At 36.6% G+C, this 19,838-nt stretch overlaps 3 protein-coding genes across 3 annotated transcripts; 1 reads left to right on the forward strand and 2 right to left on the reverse strand.

Moving 5' to 3' along the window:
* Nucleotides 1-8,039: 8,039 nt before the first annotated feature.
* LOC141814135 (transcription factor DIVARICATA-like) lies at nt 8,040-9,341 on the reverse strand. Its single transcript, XM_074702096.1, has 2 exons — nt 8,861-9,341; nt 8,040-8,753 (listed from the first exon to the last, which is right to left on the reverse strand). The coding sequence occupies exons 1-2, from the start codon at nt 9,259-9,261 to the stop codon at nt 8,351-8,353; spliced, it is 804 nt and encodes a 267-aa protein (XP_074558197.1). The 5' UTR covers nt 9,262-9,341; the 3' UTR covers nt 8,040-8,350.
* Nucleotides 9,342-12,753: 3,412 nt separating this feature from the next.
* LOC141814133 (glucose-1-phosphate adenylyltransferase small subunit, chloroplastic/amyloplastic-like) lies at nt 12,754-15,679 on the reverse strand. Its single transcript, XM_074702094.1, has 9 exons — nt 15,416-15,679; nt 14,562-14,858; nt 14,158-14,427; nt 13,880-14,059; nt 13,665-13,768; nt 13,472-13,583; nt 13,283-13,381; nt 13,013-13,132; nt 12,754-12,904 (listed from the first exon to the last, which is right to left on the reverse strand). Exons 1-9 carry the CDS (start codon nt 15,677-15,679, stop codon nt 12,788-12,790), a joined length of 1,563 nt encoding a protein of 520 aa, XP_074558195.1. The 3' UTR covers nt 12,754-12,787.
* Nucleotides 15,680-17,011: 1,332 nt separating this feature from the next.
* On the forward strand, nt 17,012-19,594 carry LOC141814134 (uncharacterized). Its single transcript, XM_074702095.1, has 2 exons — nt 17,012-17,369; nt 18,929-19,594. The coding sequence occupies exons 1-2, from the start codon at nt 17,042-17,044 to the stop codon at nt 19,462-19,464; spliced, it is 864 nt and encodes a 287-aa protein (XP_074558196.1). The 5' UTR covers nt 17,012-17,041; the 3' UTR covers nt 19,465-19,594.
* Nucleotides 19,595-19,838: the final 244 nt, after the last annotated feature.

The raw sequence follows: 19,838 nt of genomic DNA on the forward strand, positions 1-19,838 counted from the left end.
TTATAGAGTTGTTAATATTCATTTAAGATATATTTCAATTTATTTATTTAGAAAGATTCTGAAATATTTTCTTTATTTGGTGAAACGGTCTTAGGGTTTCATAATCTTAAAAATGAACCAACTTTATGACTTTATCCCATATGACACGTGAAGGCAACAGATTGTCGCCACATCACAAGCATCACCAATTAGTCTAATCGGAGGAGGCGTAGTCCGACTGACTAGACTGTGTTGAGTTATTATCGAGATACTTTGATGAGGTGTCATCTCTCCGTCACATATGGATGAAGTGGCTATAATAGGATCTCGAGCTTGGGGCTTGGTGCTCCAAGTCTATCGTAAAACAAAGTCGTGAACTTAGAGTTCGGTGCTCTAAGTTGGTCGTAAGATAAAGTCGCGAGCTTGGGGCTCGGGGCTCCAAGTCTATCGTAAGGCAAAGTTACAAAGTTAAGGCTCGGTGCTCTTGGCCTGTCGTAAGGCAAAGTCGCGAGCTCGGGGCTCGATGCTCCAGGCCTGTCGTAAGGCAAAGTCGTGAGCTCGGGGCTTGGTGCTCTAGGTCTGTCATAAGGCAAAGTTGCGAGCTCGAGAATCGATGTTCCAAGCATGTCGTAAGATAAAGTCATGAGCTCAGGACTCGGTGTTCCAGGCCTGTCTTAAAGTAAAATCGCGAGCTTGAGGCTCGGTGTTCCAAGCATGTCATAAGGCAAAGTCACAAGCTCGGGGTTTGGTGTTCTAGGCCTATCGTAAGGCAAAGTCGCGAGCTTGGAGCTCGGTGTTCCAAACCTGTCGTAAGGCAAAGTGTCGAGCTTGAGACTTGATGTTCCAGGTCTGCGTAAGGTAAAGTCGCGAGCTCGGGGCTCGATGTTTCAGACTTGTCGTAAGGCAAAGTCGCCATCTTAAGACTCGATGTTCCAGGTTTGTCGTAAGTTAAAGTCATGAGCTCAGGACTCGATGTTTCAGGTTTGTCGTAAGACAAAGTCGCGAGCTCGGGGCTCGGTACGTATTCCAGGCCTGTCGTAAGGTAAAATTGCGATCTCGGAGATTGATGTTCTAGGTTTATCGCAAGACAAAGTTGCGAGTTCAGAGTTCGGTATTCCAGACCTGAGAGTTTTGAAGCACTTTCAGAAGAAACATATTAAATTTATGAAGTAATATTGTATGGGTTAATGATCTAATGAATGAATTGTAAGATAACTAAAGTTAAAGAAGATATCTTGATGATTCAGAGAGAGTATAACAGAATGTCCAGCTCAATAACAAGGGCGAACGATGAATCAACTTTATGGAAAAAGCAAAAGCAAATATATGAAAATCAAGACCTTGTTAGGAGTTATAAGATCCTGACATTATTTAGAGAGGCTAAAGTGTTATAGCATTATGAAAACCAATACTGTGCAGTTACTATTTCGATATTTGACCTCTATCCCCAGAAAAGATGCCAAAAGAAAGTCTGAATCTTAATTGATAAAGACAAAATCTTCTCTATTGTTAAAGAAATATTATTTGAACCATTTTTTAGAGAAATGAATTTTACACCAAGAAGAAATAGCAACTGAAAAGTAATTAGAAGTTTTTTGAGTAATCGCCAAACTACAGTAGCTTCAATGAAATCTTCTGTGTCATTTTGATATGAATATATACTAAGCTTGTAGTATTAGTCCAACTTGGATAATGATTTAAACTCCTTGTTTTATCATGGAATGAGAAGGTTGATATAGGAATACCTGTAATATTCTGGATCATCATAGAAAATACTTGACAATATTATACATCTAACATTGATGAAATGATTTAAATTTCTCGGAGTCCTGCGTTGGCAGGGTCGGCCCGTCGTCAACTTTAGATTTTAGATTCGCTATTAATGGGAAAGACCACTGATTTTTGCACTCTGTCCACGACTATGTTCGAGTCACAGGAGATTAGACCTTGAGAAAGGTAATTGCTAATGAATGTCGTTGGTTTGAGATCAAAATAGTTTTTAGAAGCACTTAAGAGTTTCTAGAGACACTTCAAGTGAACAAATATTAAATGAAGCAATACTGTAAGGATTAGTAACCTGATGAATGAATTATAAGATAAGTGTTAAAGAAAATATCTTTATGATCTAGAGAGAGGCTTAGGCTCAATGTTGAGGCTCTACTTCAATAATGGTGGGAATGCTCTTCGTCAGATGACATTTGCTAGAGTGTATATGTCTTGAACGACGCCATCGCTAGCGATTCAAGAAATATGTTAACTGTCATAATAGTCTTTATTGTCTTTAACTACTTGTTTGGACCGTGCAACTAAAACATTGCTATGAATTTAGAATCACTAGTATCATTGGACAGAAAAGCACAAATCAATAACAACAATAATCACCAATTTTTCCTTTAAAGGGTGTAATCATCCTTTCTAGGTATATAACTCCATGAATAATTAGTCCACTGATAAATGCAAGAACAATTGCAACTTTAATCAGTTTTCGAATATTGCTTGAATATTATGCATTAGTCCATTAAGATGAGGTAATACAATTTGCAAAAATAGATGAAGATGTTTCCTTAATGCAGCTTTGTGAGAATGCTTCAACATGGGAAATATAGATATTGGGCTTGAAGAATACCGAGTCGATACAAAATATACCTTAAACATCTTTGATAATATAAACTAAACCGGTCCCTCATCAACATTTTGGACATCAAGAATATAAGTGTTTTGTAAATAGATGAGTGGTCAGAATAATACATCCTCAGTAAATTTAGAGTCTGAACCATTGGCAACTCCACTTGAAGTGAAAGACTCTTTGGATCACAATTCGACAGATATAAAATGTATGCCATCAAAGTTCAATAATAACTCCTGGAGCGGGATTCTGAATTATCTTTCCATCAAGAAAACTTACTCATCAGTCAATTTCCATGTGTCACCCTTTTGTCACAAGCCATTCTTGTTATAAAAGATAAATTAACTTAGTAGATTTGAGTGAGGAGGAATAGAAATTACCAATGGATATTTTTAGATTCGATCATCTGACTTTGTGAATTAGAATTTGGCATGCTCTATTTTATAGTACTTGTGTTAACGTATCCCGAGTGTCCAGCAACATCCTTTGTAATAGCTGCATCAGCATCCATATCTACTTCAGACGCACTAACTGACAGTAAGTCTTCTTCCTCGATCAATTTTCCCTTCTCTCTATTTTCGTGCTCTGCATTTTCATTTGATTCACTTTCCCAGTTTGATGTTCCACCAGAACAGCTCCTATCAATATTACCTTCCCTTTTAATTAAGAGAACCTTTCTTCCTCAACTTTCTTCTCTAAATTCTCTGCAAGCATGTTGACATCAACTCTATTTGAAAAGCCTTCGTGAACACGTTGAGGACCCGAGGAACATGTACTTTCCTCCAACAGAACCATCAACATCTTTTCTTTTATTGTTTAAGTAAAGAAGAAGACCCCTCAAGAACCTCCAACACCTTAATCTCTTCTATGTCTGCCTTGCAAATGGTCGTCGGAGCCTCCACTTCAATTGTTGTTTTTGAGACGCTGAAAAAATTAAATTGTTTATATTTGTGTCCATGGATATAAATTATTTTTTATGAATTATTAATATATATTTTAAAATATTTATTAAAGATTCTAAAATATTTTTTTATTTTTCGAATAAAAGGATGTACCGCATCAACTTATATTTAAAAAAAAAATGATAAAGATTGCTGGCGTTAGCGATCGTTCCTTCAAAATAATTTAAGGACAATAAACAAATAAAGATTCGATCATAATATATTAACTCAAAATTAATTGATTACATGAGGTCATAATAGTTTTTTAATTAAAAAGTCCTAATAAATTATAATTAAAGTCTTGATCTCGTTACAATTACGTTCTTCTTCTTCTTGTCTTCAAGGTTAGACTTGAGATTGATGAAGTACTTTTGTGCGTGGCTGGCCACTTGCGTAGGAATCCTGGTGATCACGAAATTGCGCGAGATGTTCCTCCAATCTCCTTTGCCATACTTCTTTAGGCCAAGCAAAAACAACCTGAAAGATTTCACACAAATTTTGGTCGAAACGGTTGGTTGAAGCATTGATTCAAACAGCTTGTGGGCGACAAATTGAAGAACCACGGAGAGGATGGAAGGAAGTTTAAGAAGAAATTACCTGTGCTCCTCTTCTGTCCAGGGAAGTGTTTTCTTCCTCTCGCGATCGAGCCCTCTCAGACCGGATCGCTTGCCAGCCAGTGCAACGTCGAACAGCTTCTTCTCCGCCTGCGTCCTGCTCCCGTTCCTGCCGCCGTCCTGGCTTTCCATCCCTGCTGTGATCGATAAAGGAGACGAAGAACACAGATAAAGAGGCGAACCCTGCTGCTGCGGTTGGCCTCCGCCACTAGACGGATCTAATCGTGGGCTATACTGGGCTGTAGCCCAGCCCTCTTTTCTGGAATTTTTTTAGGGTTAATTTTTTTTGGTTCGCGAAGACGCTAAGTGCGACAGGCGAGAGCAGAGGCGGAGCACAACATCGCGTGACGGCGACGACGAGAAATTCCACTCCGTACGGCGAGTCGGGTAATTTTTTCGTTCTTCTCCTCTTTCCTCTCATAGTTCTGCCGCCGGACGGTGAGTCACGACCACAACCAGTGTGAACGCCGGTCTGCCGCCGTTCACGCGACCACTTCCGGCCTGTCGCCGCTCGCGCAGCCGCTGCCGGCAGCCCGGCCTGCTGCTGCTCGCGCTGCCTGCCGGCCTGCCGCTGCGGACCTGCGGTCTGTGGAACCTGCCGGCCTGCCGCCAGCCCGGCACGGCTGTTGCCCTGCTGGCTGCTGCAGCCGGGGACAACTTAGCAAGTAGCAACCAATTCATGATGCTTAACAATTGAAAGATAACTAATCGTTAGTTTCTTAAACGATCAGAATAACGAGAACGGGCAATAAAACATTGCATTCTGGAGCATATTTTTGCAGAAACTTTGTGCATCCGATAAACCTTTAACTTTAGCAAAGTTCTAAGTATACTTCACTATCATATAGACTTGATTCATGAAATGTATGATAAAAGAAAACGATACCTGATAATGCTCCCAATGCGAACCGATATCACATCGCGTTTATAATTGTGGGCGAAGACCCAGTAGTGGAAGAACCCCCAAACTAGTTCTGCAAGGCTTTCGTCATTCAGAGTGCCGTAATTATGGAGCTCATCGACTTGATCAAAATAAGCACAATCAGTATCTTCCACTGTCAACTGATAAGTTAGCTCCATTTCCTAATAAATGATGGAAGAAGTTTCAACAGTTCAACTCTGGATCTTATTCATATTTCAACAGTCTTTTAATATCATCAAGATAGCAGAAGTTTCAATTTGTTGCACCCTGTTCTTATTATGCCCTTTTTTTCTGGTCTCTATGTCGTTCCCTCTAGAATGCTGGTAGTGGTATACTCAACTGAATCTTTCTGACTGCCTTGCTAAGTTTTATGTCTTGCTTTAGAACAATATAGCTAATACTCCTTGCCACAATAAACACAGATTCTAAACTTTTGTTGCACTTGATCAAGGATTTGCCATATAGGCAAGTATTCAAATGTTTTGACAAGATTGTAGTGATGCTGACACATGTTGTGCCATAGTTTGCTAATTGCAGTTAAACTTGTTATGTACTCTCTTCATGGTATTTATCTTATGAATTTTTTAATTAATTCTTCAGGTAGGTTCAGTGAATGTCCTGCGCATTTGTGTGGTTTGAATGATTGCTAGGGATTTGCTACATATGCAATCTAGGTATTTGAAGATCCAGTCAGATGTATTTCATTTTTATATTTTTTTCTAGCGAATATTTTTTACAATGAATCATTTTTTTCCATTTGGAAGATATTTTTGCTTCACGTATGCACACTCTCATTTGATTCTTTCATACTGCTTTGTAAAAGGATGCAGCGTAAAATCACTACCTTTGTTTAATTGCAACAACGGATTCTGATGATAAAAAACGTCTAGGAATCTAGAATTACTACCTCAACTCCAAGGCTGTGTTTACAGTCTTGTGGGGAAAAGAAAGGAAGCCAAAAGAAAGGTAATGAAAAGAAATCACTTCCACTCTGCTTAGTTTATCACTTTATATCGCTTCTTGGAAGGAAGAGGAAAGACAAAGTGTAACTACAATTTCCTTAGTTTATATTCACACTACAATTTTTTTAGTATAATATATAATTCATTATATTAAGCCAAGCCCTCCTAATTCTAATTTCTGGATCCGTCTCTTTTGGCCTCCCCCTTGTTGCTTTATAAAGAAAATGAACAGGGCTTACCACCCTTCCATCGCCCTCGTCGTCTCTGCCATTGGCAAACACCAATCGACAAGCGCTCGTCGTGCTGGAAACGCAGTTGAAATCACAAAAAGGCGTCGACTTGGGAACCAAAAGGGTCCAACGCCAGCGTCTTTCTCCATCACATCGCAGATGAAGATTCTACTATTGGTCTCACAAAGAAAGTGAACAAAGCTTGCCCTTCCATCGGTCTCGTCGTCTCTGCTATTGGCGCATGCCAATCAACAAGTGCTCATCGTGCTGGATACCAAAAGGTTCAGCACCAGCGTCTTTCTCCATCGCATCAAAGTGGGTGAACCCGCGGAGAGTGGCATTTCCATGTGGCGACGTTCCGCTCGCACATTTCTTCAAACAACTATCGCGCAGCGTGGATATCACTGTTCGGAGAGCGGTCGCCGAGGAGGCACCGGCGGCGCCGGCGGCATTGAGATGGTGGTGGGTGGAAGAGTGGGAGAAGCTGTCGGGTTCGGAGGATGGTTCGTGGCTGAGGAGTTTGGGCTTAGCTTTTGGGCTTTGGTTTTGGGCTGTTTCAATAAAGCCCTTATTATTGATTGGCCCACTTTGTGTCTGTACAATTTATTTTCATTAGAATATGGAAGGATAATGAAACAAGTCGACCTAAAACATATAACTGAGATAATAAATGGCCTACGCTGTCGACGAAGCAGAGTTACTAAAGTAACGGCGTTTACATTGATTTAGTCACATATGATCGTAGGGTCGTGGCCTACGCCGAACGGCGTTTACATTGTCCCCGTTTCCGAAATGCTAGGAAACGTTTCCATCCGTGGAAACTTACAAGAAACGACCAGATTTGATGATTCTAATTTTAGGGCTTTTTTTTGAATAACCCAATCATAATTCGCGACTATCGGTTTCCAAAGAGTCCGTGGTAGAGTCCGGTTTCCATAGTCTAGGAAATATTCACAGTGTTTGATGAGGTCTTCGACGTTTCCAAAATCTGGAAACTTCAACTATTGTCGTTTCCCGTTTCGGTTTCCGCATTTCTTGTTTCTTGTTTCCAAGTTTCCGACAGCATAGCCCATGACTAATTATAACTTCTCAATTTACCTTCTCACAGATGGTCATAAGATCAATCTTGTAGAGCCACTGGGATGGCGGATTCCATCGAGATAATATAAATCGACAATACAAATTGATTCATTTGTCAAATTAAATGATTTTTATAATTATATTTTATATTACATAATTTACTTTTCGAGAAGATTTTAATTAATTTCAAAAATATGTATTAATGAATTTGATATTTTATATAATTTTATAAAGAATAAACACCAATTTTTTATTTAAATAAAACAAGAGCTCCCAAGTCTCAACCACACAATGACGATGATCATTTTGAATAAAGATACTGTAGACACCAGAAGCAACCATGCCTCAACAGATTTTGAGTAAAAGAATGAGCTGGATTTGACCATCACTTCCATTTATGGAATCACAATTAAAGCATCTTGCTGCCATGAAATCTACAATTCATGATCAACGCAATCATTCCAAGTGTCTTGAAACATAATGAAAAATGAATGCATAATTCAAAAACTCAACCACTGAAATCCAAATAGCCATGAACTGAAGCAGCTATCTCCTCTTTATCAAAGAGAGGACCCATACAGAAGAGAACAAAAGGACAAGAAGTAAGGGTTTTGTAAAAGTTGCAGACTTTGATGTGCTTATAGCATTGCTCCTTCATCTCAAGGCACACAAAGAAATCTCCATTGATATTTCATTCAAACTCAAAGCATTCATATGATTAATTCTGAAAATCCATTCACCATAAATCCTCTGACAGCAAACCTTCTAGTTAGAGGATGTAATCCTCAACAATCTCCCATCCATGAGCTGTGAATTTTAGGTTGCAGTCTCAGTCAGCATAGATCCATGGATATAAAAAGAATCATAATCTTCAGCTACAAGAGAAGACACAATGATCGGATACATGTTCTCATCCACCTTTGCTAGCATTTTTGGCAATCTCAAGAATTCACTCGTTGTAGATCCTGCACCTGCAAGGCATCAGAGAATGGCTCCTCAACAATATCTCTTCTGTGAACTTTGGTGTTGTAGCTTCATGCCATATGAAGCTGATCCGAGCTGATTCTGCACAAACTGATTCCCCGATGGACTACTCGCTACTTCACCGAGCTGATTCTGATCTGAATCGACAATGGCAGAGTACTGGCTCGATAATGTAGGTGCTGTGGTAGTAGATGGCTGAGATGACGGTGAGGGAAACCTAGGGTTATCGAGCAAATCTACGGTAGTAATGTCATGTATGCTCGACCTCCTCTTGTCTTTGCTGCCAGAGTTGAGCCTGATGAAGTACTTTTGTGCGTGGCTGGCCACTTGCGTAGGAGTCCTGGTGATCACGAAATTGCGCGAGATGTTCCTCCAATCTCCTTTGCCATACTTCTTTAGGCCAAGCAAAAACAACCTGAAAGATTTCACACAAATTTTGGTCGAAACGGTTGGTTGAAGCATTGATTCAAACAGCTTGTGGGCGGAGAGGATGGAAAGAGGTTGAAGAAGAGAAGAGCTTACCTGTGCTCCTCTTCGGTCCAGGGAACTCCTTTCTTCCTCTCGTGGTCGGATCCCCTCGCGCCGGATCGCTTGCCGGAGTCGCAGTAGGGTTCATGATTGTTCTCCCAATTCAAGGTAAACGACGAAGAAGCGCCGCCGGAGTAGGGAGGGCAGGGGAAGCGGCCGGCCTCGATGTCGGTCACGTCGTCGACCAACTCCCGGTAATGGCTCACCACATCGCCCACGGTCTTCCCGGGGATCGAAGCCGCCACCTTTTCCCACCGGTCCGGGACGTCGGCGTCGAACTCAGCTAGGGCGTCCTCGAACAGTTTGTTCTCCTCCAGCGTCCAGCTCCCGCTTGCACCACCGCCGTCTTCGCCGACGAACCGACTCGGAAGCACATCCACCCACGATCTGCTCATCGTCTCCCGAAATCCTAGCGGAAACTCCCAGCTCGCGAGGGATAACCTTCCTAAACCACCACCACAACAACTCGTCAGAAACGAGCGATTCGAATCGATGAACAAGAAGAAGAAACAAGATCGAAAGAGATGGAAGAAGAGCGACGCAAATAAAGAGGCGGAGGCCAAAGATTCGACCTTTACGCGCATAAAACAGCAACCAAGTGGCGCATCTACGGATCCATCGCTTTCCATCCCTTTTGCGATCGAGGAAGAACACGGACGAAGAAGCTAACCCTGCCACTACGATCGGCCTCCCCTCGTTGCCTTATAAAGAAGATGAACAACCCTTCTACCCTTCCATCGCTCCCCATCGCCTCTGCCATTGGCGCACATCAATCAATCCCAGAAGCCACCAATGGCACCAAATACAATAATGATCTGACCTAATTGTTCTTGTCTTTTGTTCAGCAAACCAACCACTCACTGTTCCTCCCTCATTTACACTTACACATGAACTGAGCTCAAATTTTCTTTCCGTTTTGCTTCACTTCTGGTCCTCGATCTACGAGAGCAGCCTATTTGTCCATGTCGTCCTTGTGTTTTTGATCTGGAACAGTAAAAGATTGAATTGCGCAGGCGATTCAAAGAGACAACTTGACAACAGGGGAACCGAGGAACTTGTCTATTTCATTTTTTAGGGTTTCATACTGTTATTAAGTTCCTTCCTGCATCGCGGCGCGGGGAGTAGTGGGCCATGATTTCCATAAAAGGAAAAGAATCTTTGGAAGTCCAAACCCGGTTTAGATATGCAAATGGATCCATTAAGTTGGGAGAAAAGTACAATTAGATTCGCTAAAGACATCATTTAACGTCACAATAATTAGTTGTTTCTAAAAAGATAATTAATTTATTTGGTGTAATCATTAAATCTTATTTTAAATTTATTCAAATCGCCATTTTGTAAAATAGGGGATTTTCACTTGCCTCCTTTAATTTTATAAATGTGTACAAACTCGAGCATCTTAAAAAGTATAAGATTCCATTATTGATTACTAGCTACATACTTTACTCGGTGTGCCCAATGCCCATCCTCTATTATTAAACCTAGGGTAGGGTTAACTCTATATTTATAGGGTTTATAGGGCAACCCCACCCTACCCTACCCCCACTCATGGAGGAGGAAAAAAAGTAATCAAAGTTATAATTTTAAAAACCACAAGCTTTAAAAAAAAATTAATCACTTTTGTCCGCTTGTCAATTTTTTTATTGCGTTCTTTTTTGAATTTGAGTTTGACAAATTAGCAATTTCATCTAGAAGTGAGCAATGGATTAGGCAAGGATTCAATCTCGATCAAGCCGAGTAAAATCTTTTTTATCATGATTAATTATAATTTTTTAATTTATCTCTTTACAGATAATTATAGAATCGACCGTGTAAAACTGCTGGGTGGTGGATTCCACTTTTTTTATAAAAAAATAATCAATTAAAAAACAAATCAACTAAATTGAATAAATCGGAATCGATTAAATTAATCTTTTAAAAAATAAATTGAACCTATCTAATTTTGCAATCAACATCAAATAAATTATTTTATTCTTAAATTATTTTAAGAATTATTTTATTCTTAAATTTATTTACATTTTAATTTTTCTCGACTCTATTTAAAAGAAGATTTTAAATATTTTATTTTTTTCTTCCATCTCGATCATACCTTTTTAAAAAATTATTTATATGTTACAAGTTAACTTCATTGGTTTTATTCATTTAAACACAATCTATTTCAAAAACTACAAATAATAAAGTTGTCTTTTTATTTAGACAATTAAAATTGAAAAGTCAAATTATACTTTTCAAAAGTTTTTTTTTACAATAAATTCAGATAAATAATTTAAAGATTAAATAAATTAACTTTAATCGATTATTATGAAAAAATAAAAAAATTTCATTAATTTATGTATTTAGTAGTTTTACAACTTTAATTAATATATTTTTTAAAAATCAATAATTTTATTAATCTATCTATTTGCTTTGATTGATTTAGAAACTATCAATCTTGTATGCAAAAAAAAAACAATAATTACGCTATTTGATTTATCAAATCTAATACTAAATTAATTTTATAATAACTTTAATTAGAAACAAATTACTACTTTATAATATATTTTAAATTATTTGTTAATATATCTTTGAACTCTCTAAATTACAATATAGTAACAATGAAAGAAAAATTAGCTATTATTTAATAAAAAATAAATTTTTCTAAAATTAAAATTTATAAAACTCAATTTAAGTTTTTAATATTTAACCTAAAACATTTAAGCGGTTCTTAATTTAATAGCTATATCTATATCCATCTTAATTACAAATATTTACTATCTATTTCAAATTCATCTACCATCTACCAAATTATAAAATAAGCTATATTTGCTTCAATCCAAATTATAATTACTTTGATTATTTTACCATCTACCATCTAGCAAATTATAACTTTTACTAACTTTTTAATTTTTTTAGAATAATTTTTTAAACTTAAAGAAAAATTATATTTTTATAAAAAAAAAGTTAATAAATACTTTTATTAAAAAAAAGTAAATTAACATCATAATAATCTAGTAACTTCCAAAAAAATATTAGCTATTATTTAATTAAAAAATATGATTTTTTTCTTAAATTAAAATTTATAAAACTTAATTGAAAATTTTAATATTTCTAAACAATTTATACAATTCTTAATCTTTTCTTCAATCCATCTACCAAATCGTAAAATAAGCTATATTAGCTTCATCCATTTAAACACAATCCATTTTAAAATAAAAAATAATTAAAATTGACTTTTTATTTGGATAATTAAAATTGAAAAGTCAAATTATACTTCTCAAAATAAAAAGTTCAATCCATTTTTTTTACAATAAATCCTGATGCATAATTAAAAAATCAAGTAAATCAACAACTTTAATTGATTATTATGAAAAAATAAAGAATTTCATTAATAAATTTACAACTTAAATTAATATATTTTAAAAAAATAATTTTTTATTATTATTATATCTATTTGCTTAAAAACTATAAAGTAAAAAAACAATAATTAAGCTATTTGATTATCAAATCTAATACTAAATTAATTTTATAATAACTTTAATTAGAAATAAATTACTATTTTCAAATTAATATTATAACATATACTAAATATAAGGAAACCCCTAAAATCTAACTTAAATATATAACACCATCCAATTGCCATGCTAAATTTATTTTAACATTTAATAAACTCCATGTTGCATAAAATTTTAAATTTTTTATTAATCTCAAATTATGTTAGTTTATTTTTAAAACATATACTTATACATTAATATAATCTGTAGCAATGACAACATAGAACAAATATTCTTTTAAAGTAAATATAAACTCTAAAATTTTTGAAACACAAACAAATAACAAAAATCATCTTAACTTACTTACAAATGAAAATATATATTGTTAAAAAAAATCCAAATACATGAACATCCAAAAAAAACTTGTAAATTGAAATAAAAGAAGAAAACATCAAATTGTTGTTCCACTAGGAATTAAGGCATCTTTTATTATGGTGACAATGCCACTTTTGATGAAGTATCCTTGGGCCTCCCTTGATGCTTCTTGTACATTTTCAGTATTAATGATCTACAATAACATATCGACAAAAAAGAGCTTTAAAAATTTTGATATTGTAGGTTTTCAAAGGAATACCATAAGTTATAATTGTTGAAAGATCAATGAGTTTAAGAGCACCTTAACGTTTTCTCCAATTCGAACATTCTTATCGATGATAGCTTTTCTAATATGAGAATCTCTTCCAATCCCAATTGGAAAACTACCTTTTGCAGCTAAAAGAATCTTGTCAGCTTCAGTCTGCATAAATATTGAATTATGTACGTTCGCCGATAATATTTTATGTATTTGTCAATGAGCACAATGAAAACACAACATGAACTACTGAAAATGTTACTTCTAAGAATGAACTTTATTGAACTCTGATCATCAAGCATATATAAGTTTTACCTCATAATAATCAGCTCCCATTAATAAAGTATCTTCTACCACCGCACCTTCTGAAATGCAAGATCGAAGGCCAATTACAGAATGGTGAATCTTGCATTTCTACAAATAAAAAAATATATGTCAATGAGTATTTAGCAAATTTGTAGCGAATAAAAGTGTCAAAATGACGAATCTCAAAACAAGTCTTACTTGAAGCACACATCCCTCGCCGATGACACTATCAGTAACATCAGTATCAAGCATTATAGATGGAGGCAAATATCGAGCTTGTGTATATATTGGATATGAAAGGTCATAAAAACTGCAATTTAAGCAACACACTCTGATCACTATAATGAAGAAAATTATAAGCAAATAAATCCTTGTTATTATTTTAATCTACCTAAAATCAGGTACAGGCTTCTTCGTTATCCCAAGATTGGCATTGTAAAATGCTTCTATAGTGCCAATATCTTCCCAGTAACCATCGTATAGATAAGCTTGCACCTTTGGTTACAAATTAATCGTACATTAGCATCTAGCAAACAAGAGGGTCCTTAAACAGCGTACTAATAACATCAAAATATATCAAACAATCAATTAGAAGGGGAGACATACTCTCAATCCGAGATTAGTTGCCCCAGGAATTACTTCACTACCAAAGTCATTTGCCGAAGGGAATTTATCGCGAAGCAACTTCAGCATTATGTCTTTACTGATCACATAGATGCCCATGCTAGCAATAAAAGGCATCTCCTTTGCTCTTTCTGCATCAAGGCCCAAAATAGTGGTATCCACCTACAGTTTGTGAACAATGGAACTACTTAAATTAAGATGAAAACCAAGTAGTTCTTGATAATTTATAAATTCAGATGAAAACCAAAAACAAACTTCACCTGCATTGCCTTCAATTGCTCGCCTTTTGGCTTCTCCGCAAACTCAATGATTCGTCCTTCTTCGTTGATTTTCATAAGGCCAAAGGCAGTTGCACGCTTTTCATCCATTGGCAGTGCAGCCACAGTGATGTCGGCACATGATTCTCTATGTGATTGAATGAATTTTTCATAATCCATACGATATAAATGATCACCAGCAAGAATCAAGAATTCCATCACATTATGCTCCTCAAAAAGCCACAAGTATTGCCTTACAGCATCAGCAGTACCCTAGATATGATATTCCAATACAGTATTGTTGAATAAGCCCATTATATTTGAACTTGTAAGAATTTTATACAAAATTTCCTTAATATACAGCACTAATTTTGGCACAATAAAAATTGAATTATGCATTATAATACCTGAAACCAATTGGGATTCTCGGGGCTTTGTTGGGCAGCAAGAACTTCAACAAATCCTTCATTTTGGTAACCACCCATGCTGCTTCCATAAGCACGTGCAAGGTGGCGATTTAATGAAGCTGAATTGAACTGTGTTAAAACATAGATCTTGGAGATGTTGCTGTTTAGGCAGTTGCTAACGGGGATGTCAATGAGTCTGTAGTTGGCACCGAGAGGAACTGCTGGTTTAGCTCTCTTCTTTGTCAGTGGATACAGCCGTGTTCCTGCGCCACCTCCTAAAATAATACCCAACACACTCTATCGACAAAGGGAGAAAATAAGTTTAATTTAAATGAGTTAATTAATCATATGCATCATGCATTTGCTAGATTGGTGAATCTTGAAATACTAAAAAGAAAAATGTTCCTGAGTTTTTTTGGTAGAGAGTACTTTTTATAAATCATATGCATTGTGCAGGTTTTTTGATATCATTATGATTCATGAATGAGATTAGAAAAATGTATTTTTTGTTGTTTATAATTTATAATCGATATAGAACACTAAAATTTCAGATGAGATAATTCACAAGGAAAGCACTTGAACCATAATTCACAAATTAAACAGATGAGTCTACATTAGAAAAATGCAGTTCTTACAGAATTCGCAATCAAATTAAAAAAATAATTCTTACTCTCTCTTTTTTTTCTCTATCTAAAGGTAATTTCTGAAATATCAAATCTCATAATCAAGAAGAACAAACACACTCGAAACACAATTCGTAAAAACATCGAAAGGCGACTACAAAATCAAGGAAACCCTATGAGATTTCAAGAATTCAAAATCCCAAAACAGTAAGTAAGGATCAATTAACTCACTCGACTAGCGTCGGGGAAGAGGCACGTCTGCGAGTTCTTCGAGTCGGATACAGCCTTAGGGGAGACGACCAAGGGGCTCCTCGCCTCTCTTCTCTTTGCCGCCACCGACCTCAGGCTGAGTAATTTCTCGTCGGAGAGACAGTCGGAGAAAGAAAGGCCCCCATTGCGGCCGCTGAGGAAGGTGCGGTCCTTGGCGAAAGGCGAGGGTTTGGAAGGAGCGACGGGAATTTTGGGGGCAGAGAACACTCCGATCGAGGAAGCCATTGCGGTTTGTTTGGTCGATGGATTTCGAACGAAGGACGAAGCACTTCTCTCTAAGTTTAAATAGAGAAAGAAAAATTTAATTTAGCATCCAAATTTATTAAAATTTTTTTGTTTTATTTACCTTATGACTTTGTCAAAAATAAAATAAAATAAAATAATTTTAAATTAAATTGAGATCCGCTATAGTAGATGATTTGGCATAGTTCAACCACGTATTTATTAATTTTTATTGATAAAAATATATTTTTTAAAATTTTAAAAATTATTTTTTAAAATAATAATATATGAATTGGAGATAAATAGTAAATCATCATGATTGAAATGTTTATAGATATAGATATTAAATTAAGAGTAATTTAAATTGTTTAAATTAAATATTAAAATAAAAAATAAAATTCTAAATTAACAAAACTAAACTTCCGACCGGTTCTATCGATTAATTCAGTTTAAATCAATCTTTTTTTCACCTTTGATTTCATCTCTCTAAGTTATAAGCGCTTTGTAAAAGATAATTTCAAAACATAATTTAACATTTGCTTGTTTTAAAAATATCTTTTAATATTTGATTAATGTTAACATGCTCTAATTTTTTTTTTATCAAAAAGGCCTTATTCAATGTTAAAATAACTATTTTACCCTTATAAATTATCATCTAAATCACTTATTTTTTTAAAAAAAGATTCATATATATAGATAAAATAAGAGAGGTTATATCCCTCAATGTTACAATCAAAAGACTAGCGTCATAGTCCAGACAACACTAGCTATTGAGCACACATATGATCCATCACACAAGAAACTACATCAAATTCATGACACCACCAACACCATAGCCTCAAATGTCCACACATCACAACACTTATGCTCATCTACGAGCCATACAAAGCACCACAAACTATAAAACCAATCTCATCTTAGGAACAGAACCACCAGCAGCTTAGATGCTACCGTGACTTGTGATACACATGAGTCTGTACCTTATGAAAAATCCAATCAAAATCTGGAATAATACCTTGATAACACATTCGATTTCGTGTCTCCCATATATAGTATATCAAACTAGAGATGCCGAGGTAGCATGCCTTAATTGTCTGTCGCCTAATCTTGTATCTAAATCACTTATTTACTAATAAAGAATATAAATCTCGATTAATTGCAGACATTTAATTTAGTCCGCATTTAATTGGAGTGGTTCGGCCCATTAACGATATTAAAGGCCCAATACAAGGTTCTTGCTAATTGGAGTGGTTCGGCCCATTAACGATAAGGATACTTGACCACGTCAACACTATATAAGCGTTGGGGATTCTGGGAGTTTAGGTCAGAAGCCACTTAGGGCACAGAGGCGCGAGAGAGAGGAGAATGGCGGTGGACATGGGGAAACTGCGCTGGGGGGAGCTCGAGGACGACGCTGAGGACCTCGATTTCCTGCTGCCGCCGCGGATGGTGATCGGGCCGGACGAGAACGGGGTGAAGAAGGTGATCGAGTACCGGTTCGACGACGCAGGCAACAAGGTCAAGGTCACGACGACGACGCGTGTCCGCAAGCTTACCCGCGCCCGCCTCAGCAAGCGCGCGATCGAGCGCCGGTCGTGGCCCAAGTTTGGAGACGCCGCCCACGAGGACGCCGGCGCTCGCCTCACCATGGTTTCCACCGAGGAGATCCTCCTCGAGCGGCCTCGAGCTCCTGGTTTGATCCGCTCTACTCTGTTCCTCGTCTTTATTTTTAATCGCTTTAGACGTCGACTTGTCGTATTTGTAAGCTTAAACACACTTACGCTGTAGGAAACCCTAATTATTTTTTTTCCCGAAGACAAGGAGATCATTTGTGGTTTGAATTATATTCATATCGTTGGAGATATGCTATAAGCTTGTTTACATCCTCTTTTATGGTAAAGCTCGATCCTTTGTTTACATTGATCATTGCGCATGCTGCCGTTTTTCTGGATCTGCGATGCAAGTTTGCATCTTTAGGAATTCTCCATAAATGAAAACAGGAAAAATTGGAAAAGTAATGAGCAGAATCTAAAACCTAGAGAAATGCTCCACTATGTGATATGCTTTCTAGTTGTTCTCATGTCGTTTTTTGAATGGTGTATTCTTGATCACCCTAAGCTTTATTTTTTTGACATTTTGTTACGTGGATGACTCTTTCATATTAAAGTAATGGCAACTGCGTCTGAATAAAGAACCTAGAAGCATATTTTGTTTGCAAATTTTGCTTTTTTAGGTATGAGCAAGTAAAGAAATGTGCTCTAGAAAATATTGAATTAGCATTCAGATGTTTTTTGTGTAATGTCATGAAGCATGCACATTAGTCAGTATCAGGTTAGTCTCAGCAATTAGTAAAGTTGGTCATAGAAAAAGTATTAGTTTGCAAGCATTTGACTTGCTAATGATATTCCTCTTGGTGATCAATGGTTGATATGAGATGCACCATGATGAAAATGTGCCAAATATTAAACCTCCATTTTCTTGATGAGATTTTCTAACTCTACGGTACTGGAAAATATAGTCTGGATCACAAGAACATTCTAATTTTTCTTTCTTGTTTACTTGTGGATGCTTTTAAACTCCGGTGGGCAACTTATCATGTTTATCCAAAGGAATCACAATAGAAAGCAACTTATGTGATTATCAGTTAGTAATTTGTGTTACCTTGGAGATGAGCATTCATTAATTCAGAAAGAACATTACTACCTGAATTTTGCAATCAATCTAGCAAAGTAGCATAGCTTAAATAATGATTGCAACAAGTATCTTGTGACTCAGACATTTATTTGATCCAGTGTTTATTTTTATTTCTATTGGGAGCAGTGTTGGCATATATAATCTAACACAATGTGGTGTGTTGTGATCATTCCTGTCGTATATGATCTCGTTTCTCCCTTCCCTGTGCCTGTAGAATAATATGAACATCACTTTTGCATTTTTTCCCCTGGGCATAAGCAGTTGGTCATGTTTACTAATCTATATCTCCAAAACCTTTGTTTGGTTAGAGTCTGAAGGTTAGTGGCTTAAACATTAATGGGTGCTTATGGCTCACATAGTTGCACAAGCTAATCTTGTGAAAATGGATATTTTTCAAACATATATTGTTGGATAATTTGTATCAATTATTTTAATTGTTTTCATGTCAGCAGTATTAGGGTAGATTGAAAATTACGGCTTTAAACATTCTATTTTACATGTTCTTTCTTTATAAATTATAATCCTCTTTGTTTCTGTGTTTATCTTCATCCTCAATAGGCAGCAAAGTAGAGGAACCAAAGGCTGCAGGCGATCCATTTGCTGCCATGGGCAAAGCTGGTGCTGTCCTCATGGTTTGCAGAACTTGTGGTAAGAAGGGTGACCACTGGACATCCAAATGTCCATACAAGGACCTGGCTCCATCGACTGATGCCTTCGTCGACAAGCCCCCTGGTGCTGAAGCTGTACCCTCAGCTGCTGGCACTGGCAAGAACACATATGTGCCGCCTAGCTTGAGAGCTGGTGCGGAGAATCGTGGGACAGAGATGAGGCGCCGTAATGATGAAAACTCAGTTCGTGTAACCAATCTCTCAGAAGACACCCGTGAACCCGACTTGTTGGAACTGTTCCGAACTTTCGGCCCTGTGACTCGAGTCTACGTTGCCGTGGACCAGAAGACTGGGGTCAGCCGAGGATTTGGCTTCGTCAACTTTGTCAACCGCGAAGATGCTGAGAGAGCTATCAACAAACTTAATGGCTATGGCTATGACAACCTTATCCTAAGAGTTGAATGGGCTACTCCAAGGCCAAATTAATCCAGCTAGCTTTGCTTTGGTTGTATTACTTCTCAGATCTGCACAATCTTGGCATGTAATATTGCTAGTTTGCGACTTAATATTTGTTTTGATGATCAATAAGGTTCTCCACCGTTTTGTTTGCTTCTAAGTATGTGATATTATTATTTTTCATGTAATATGGACGTATAACCATAACATTTTCTACATTTTTATTGACATTAGTGTACCTTAATGCGCCTAAAAATTCATTTGATAGGATTACAAACCAGCCATGCAGAGCTTGCTACTATTTGACCTTATATGAACATCTTATCAATCTTGATTAGGCATGTTTTAAACTGTTGATTAGAGCTTATATTATTATATTTTGATATTTTATAAGTATTTAAAAC

This window comes from Curcuma longa, chromosome 21, assembly GCF_044706935.1.
Source record: "Curcuma longa cultivar G26 ecotype Majalengka, Jawa Barat chromosome 21, ITB_CL_G26_1.1, whole genome shotgun sequence".
In the NCBI taxonomy this organism is placed as follows: domain Eukaryota; kingdom Viridiplantae; phylum Streptophyta; class Magnoliopsida; order Zingiberales; family Zingiberaceae; genus Curcuma; species Curcuma longa.

Excerpts from the sequence above, each read along its gene's own strand:
- LOC141814134 (XM_074702095.1), top strand. The coding sequence starts at position 17,042 with ATGGCGGTGGACATGGGGAAACTGCGCTGGGGGGAGCTCGAGGACGAC. Across the intron at positions 17,370-18,928 it reads CGAGCGGCCTCGAGCTCCTG|GCAGCAAAGTAGAGGAACCA; the intron begins GTTTGATCCGCT and ends CATCCTCAATAG.
- LOC141814135 (XM_074702096.1), bottom strand. The coding sequence starts at position 9,261 with ATGAGCAGATCGTGGGTGGATGTGCTTCCGAGTCGGTTCGTCGGCGAA. Across the intron at positions 8,754-8,860 it reads TGGACCGAAGAGGAGCACAG|GTTGTTTTTGCTTGGCCTAA; the intron begins GTAAGCTCTTCT and ends GAAATCTTTCAG.
- LOC141814133 (XM_074702094.1), bottom strand. The coding sequence starts at position 15,679 with ATGGCTTCCTCGATCGGAGTGTTCTCTGCCCCCAAAATTCCCGTCGCT. Across the intron at positions 14,428-14,561 it reads AGAATCCCAATTGGTTTCAG|GGTACTGCTGATGCTGTAAG; the intron begins GTATTATAATGC and ends TATCATATCTAG. Across the intron at positions 14,060-14,157 it reads AGCAATTGAAGGCAATGCAG|GTGGATACCACTATTTTGGG; the intron begins GTGAAGTTTGTT and ends CACAAACTGTAG.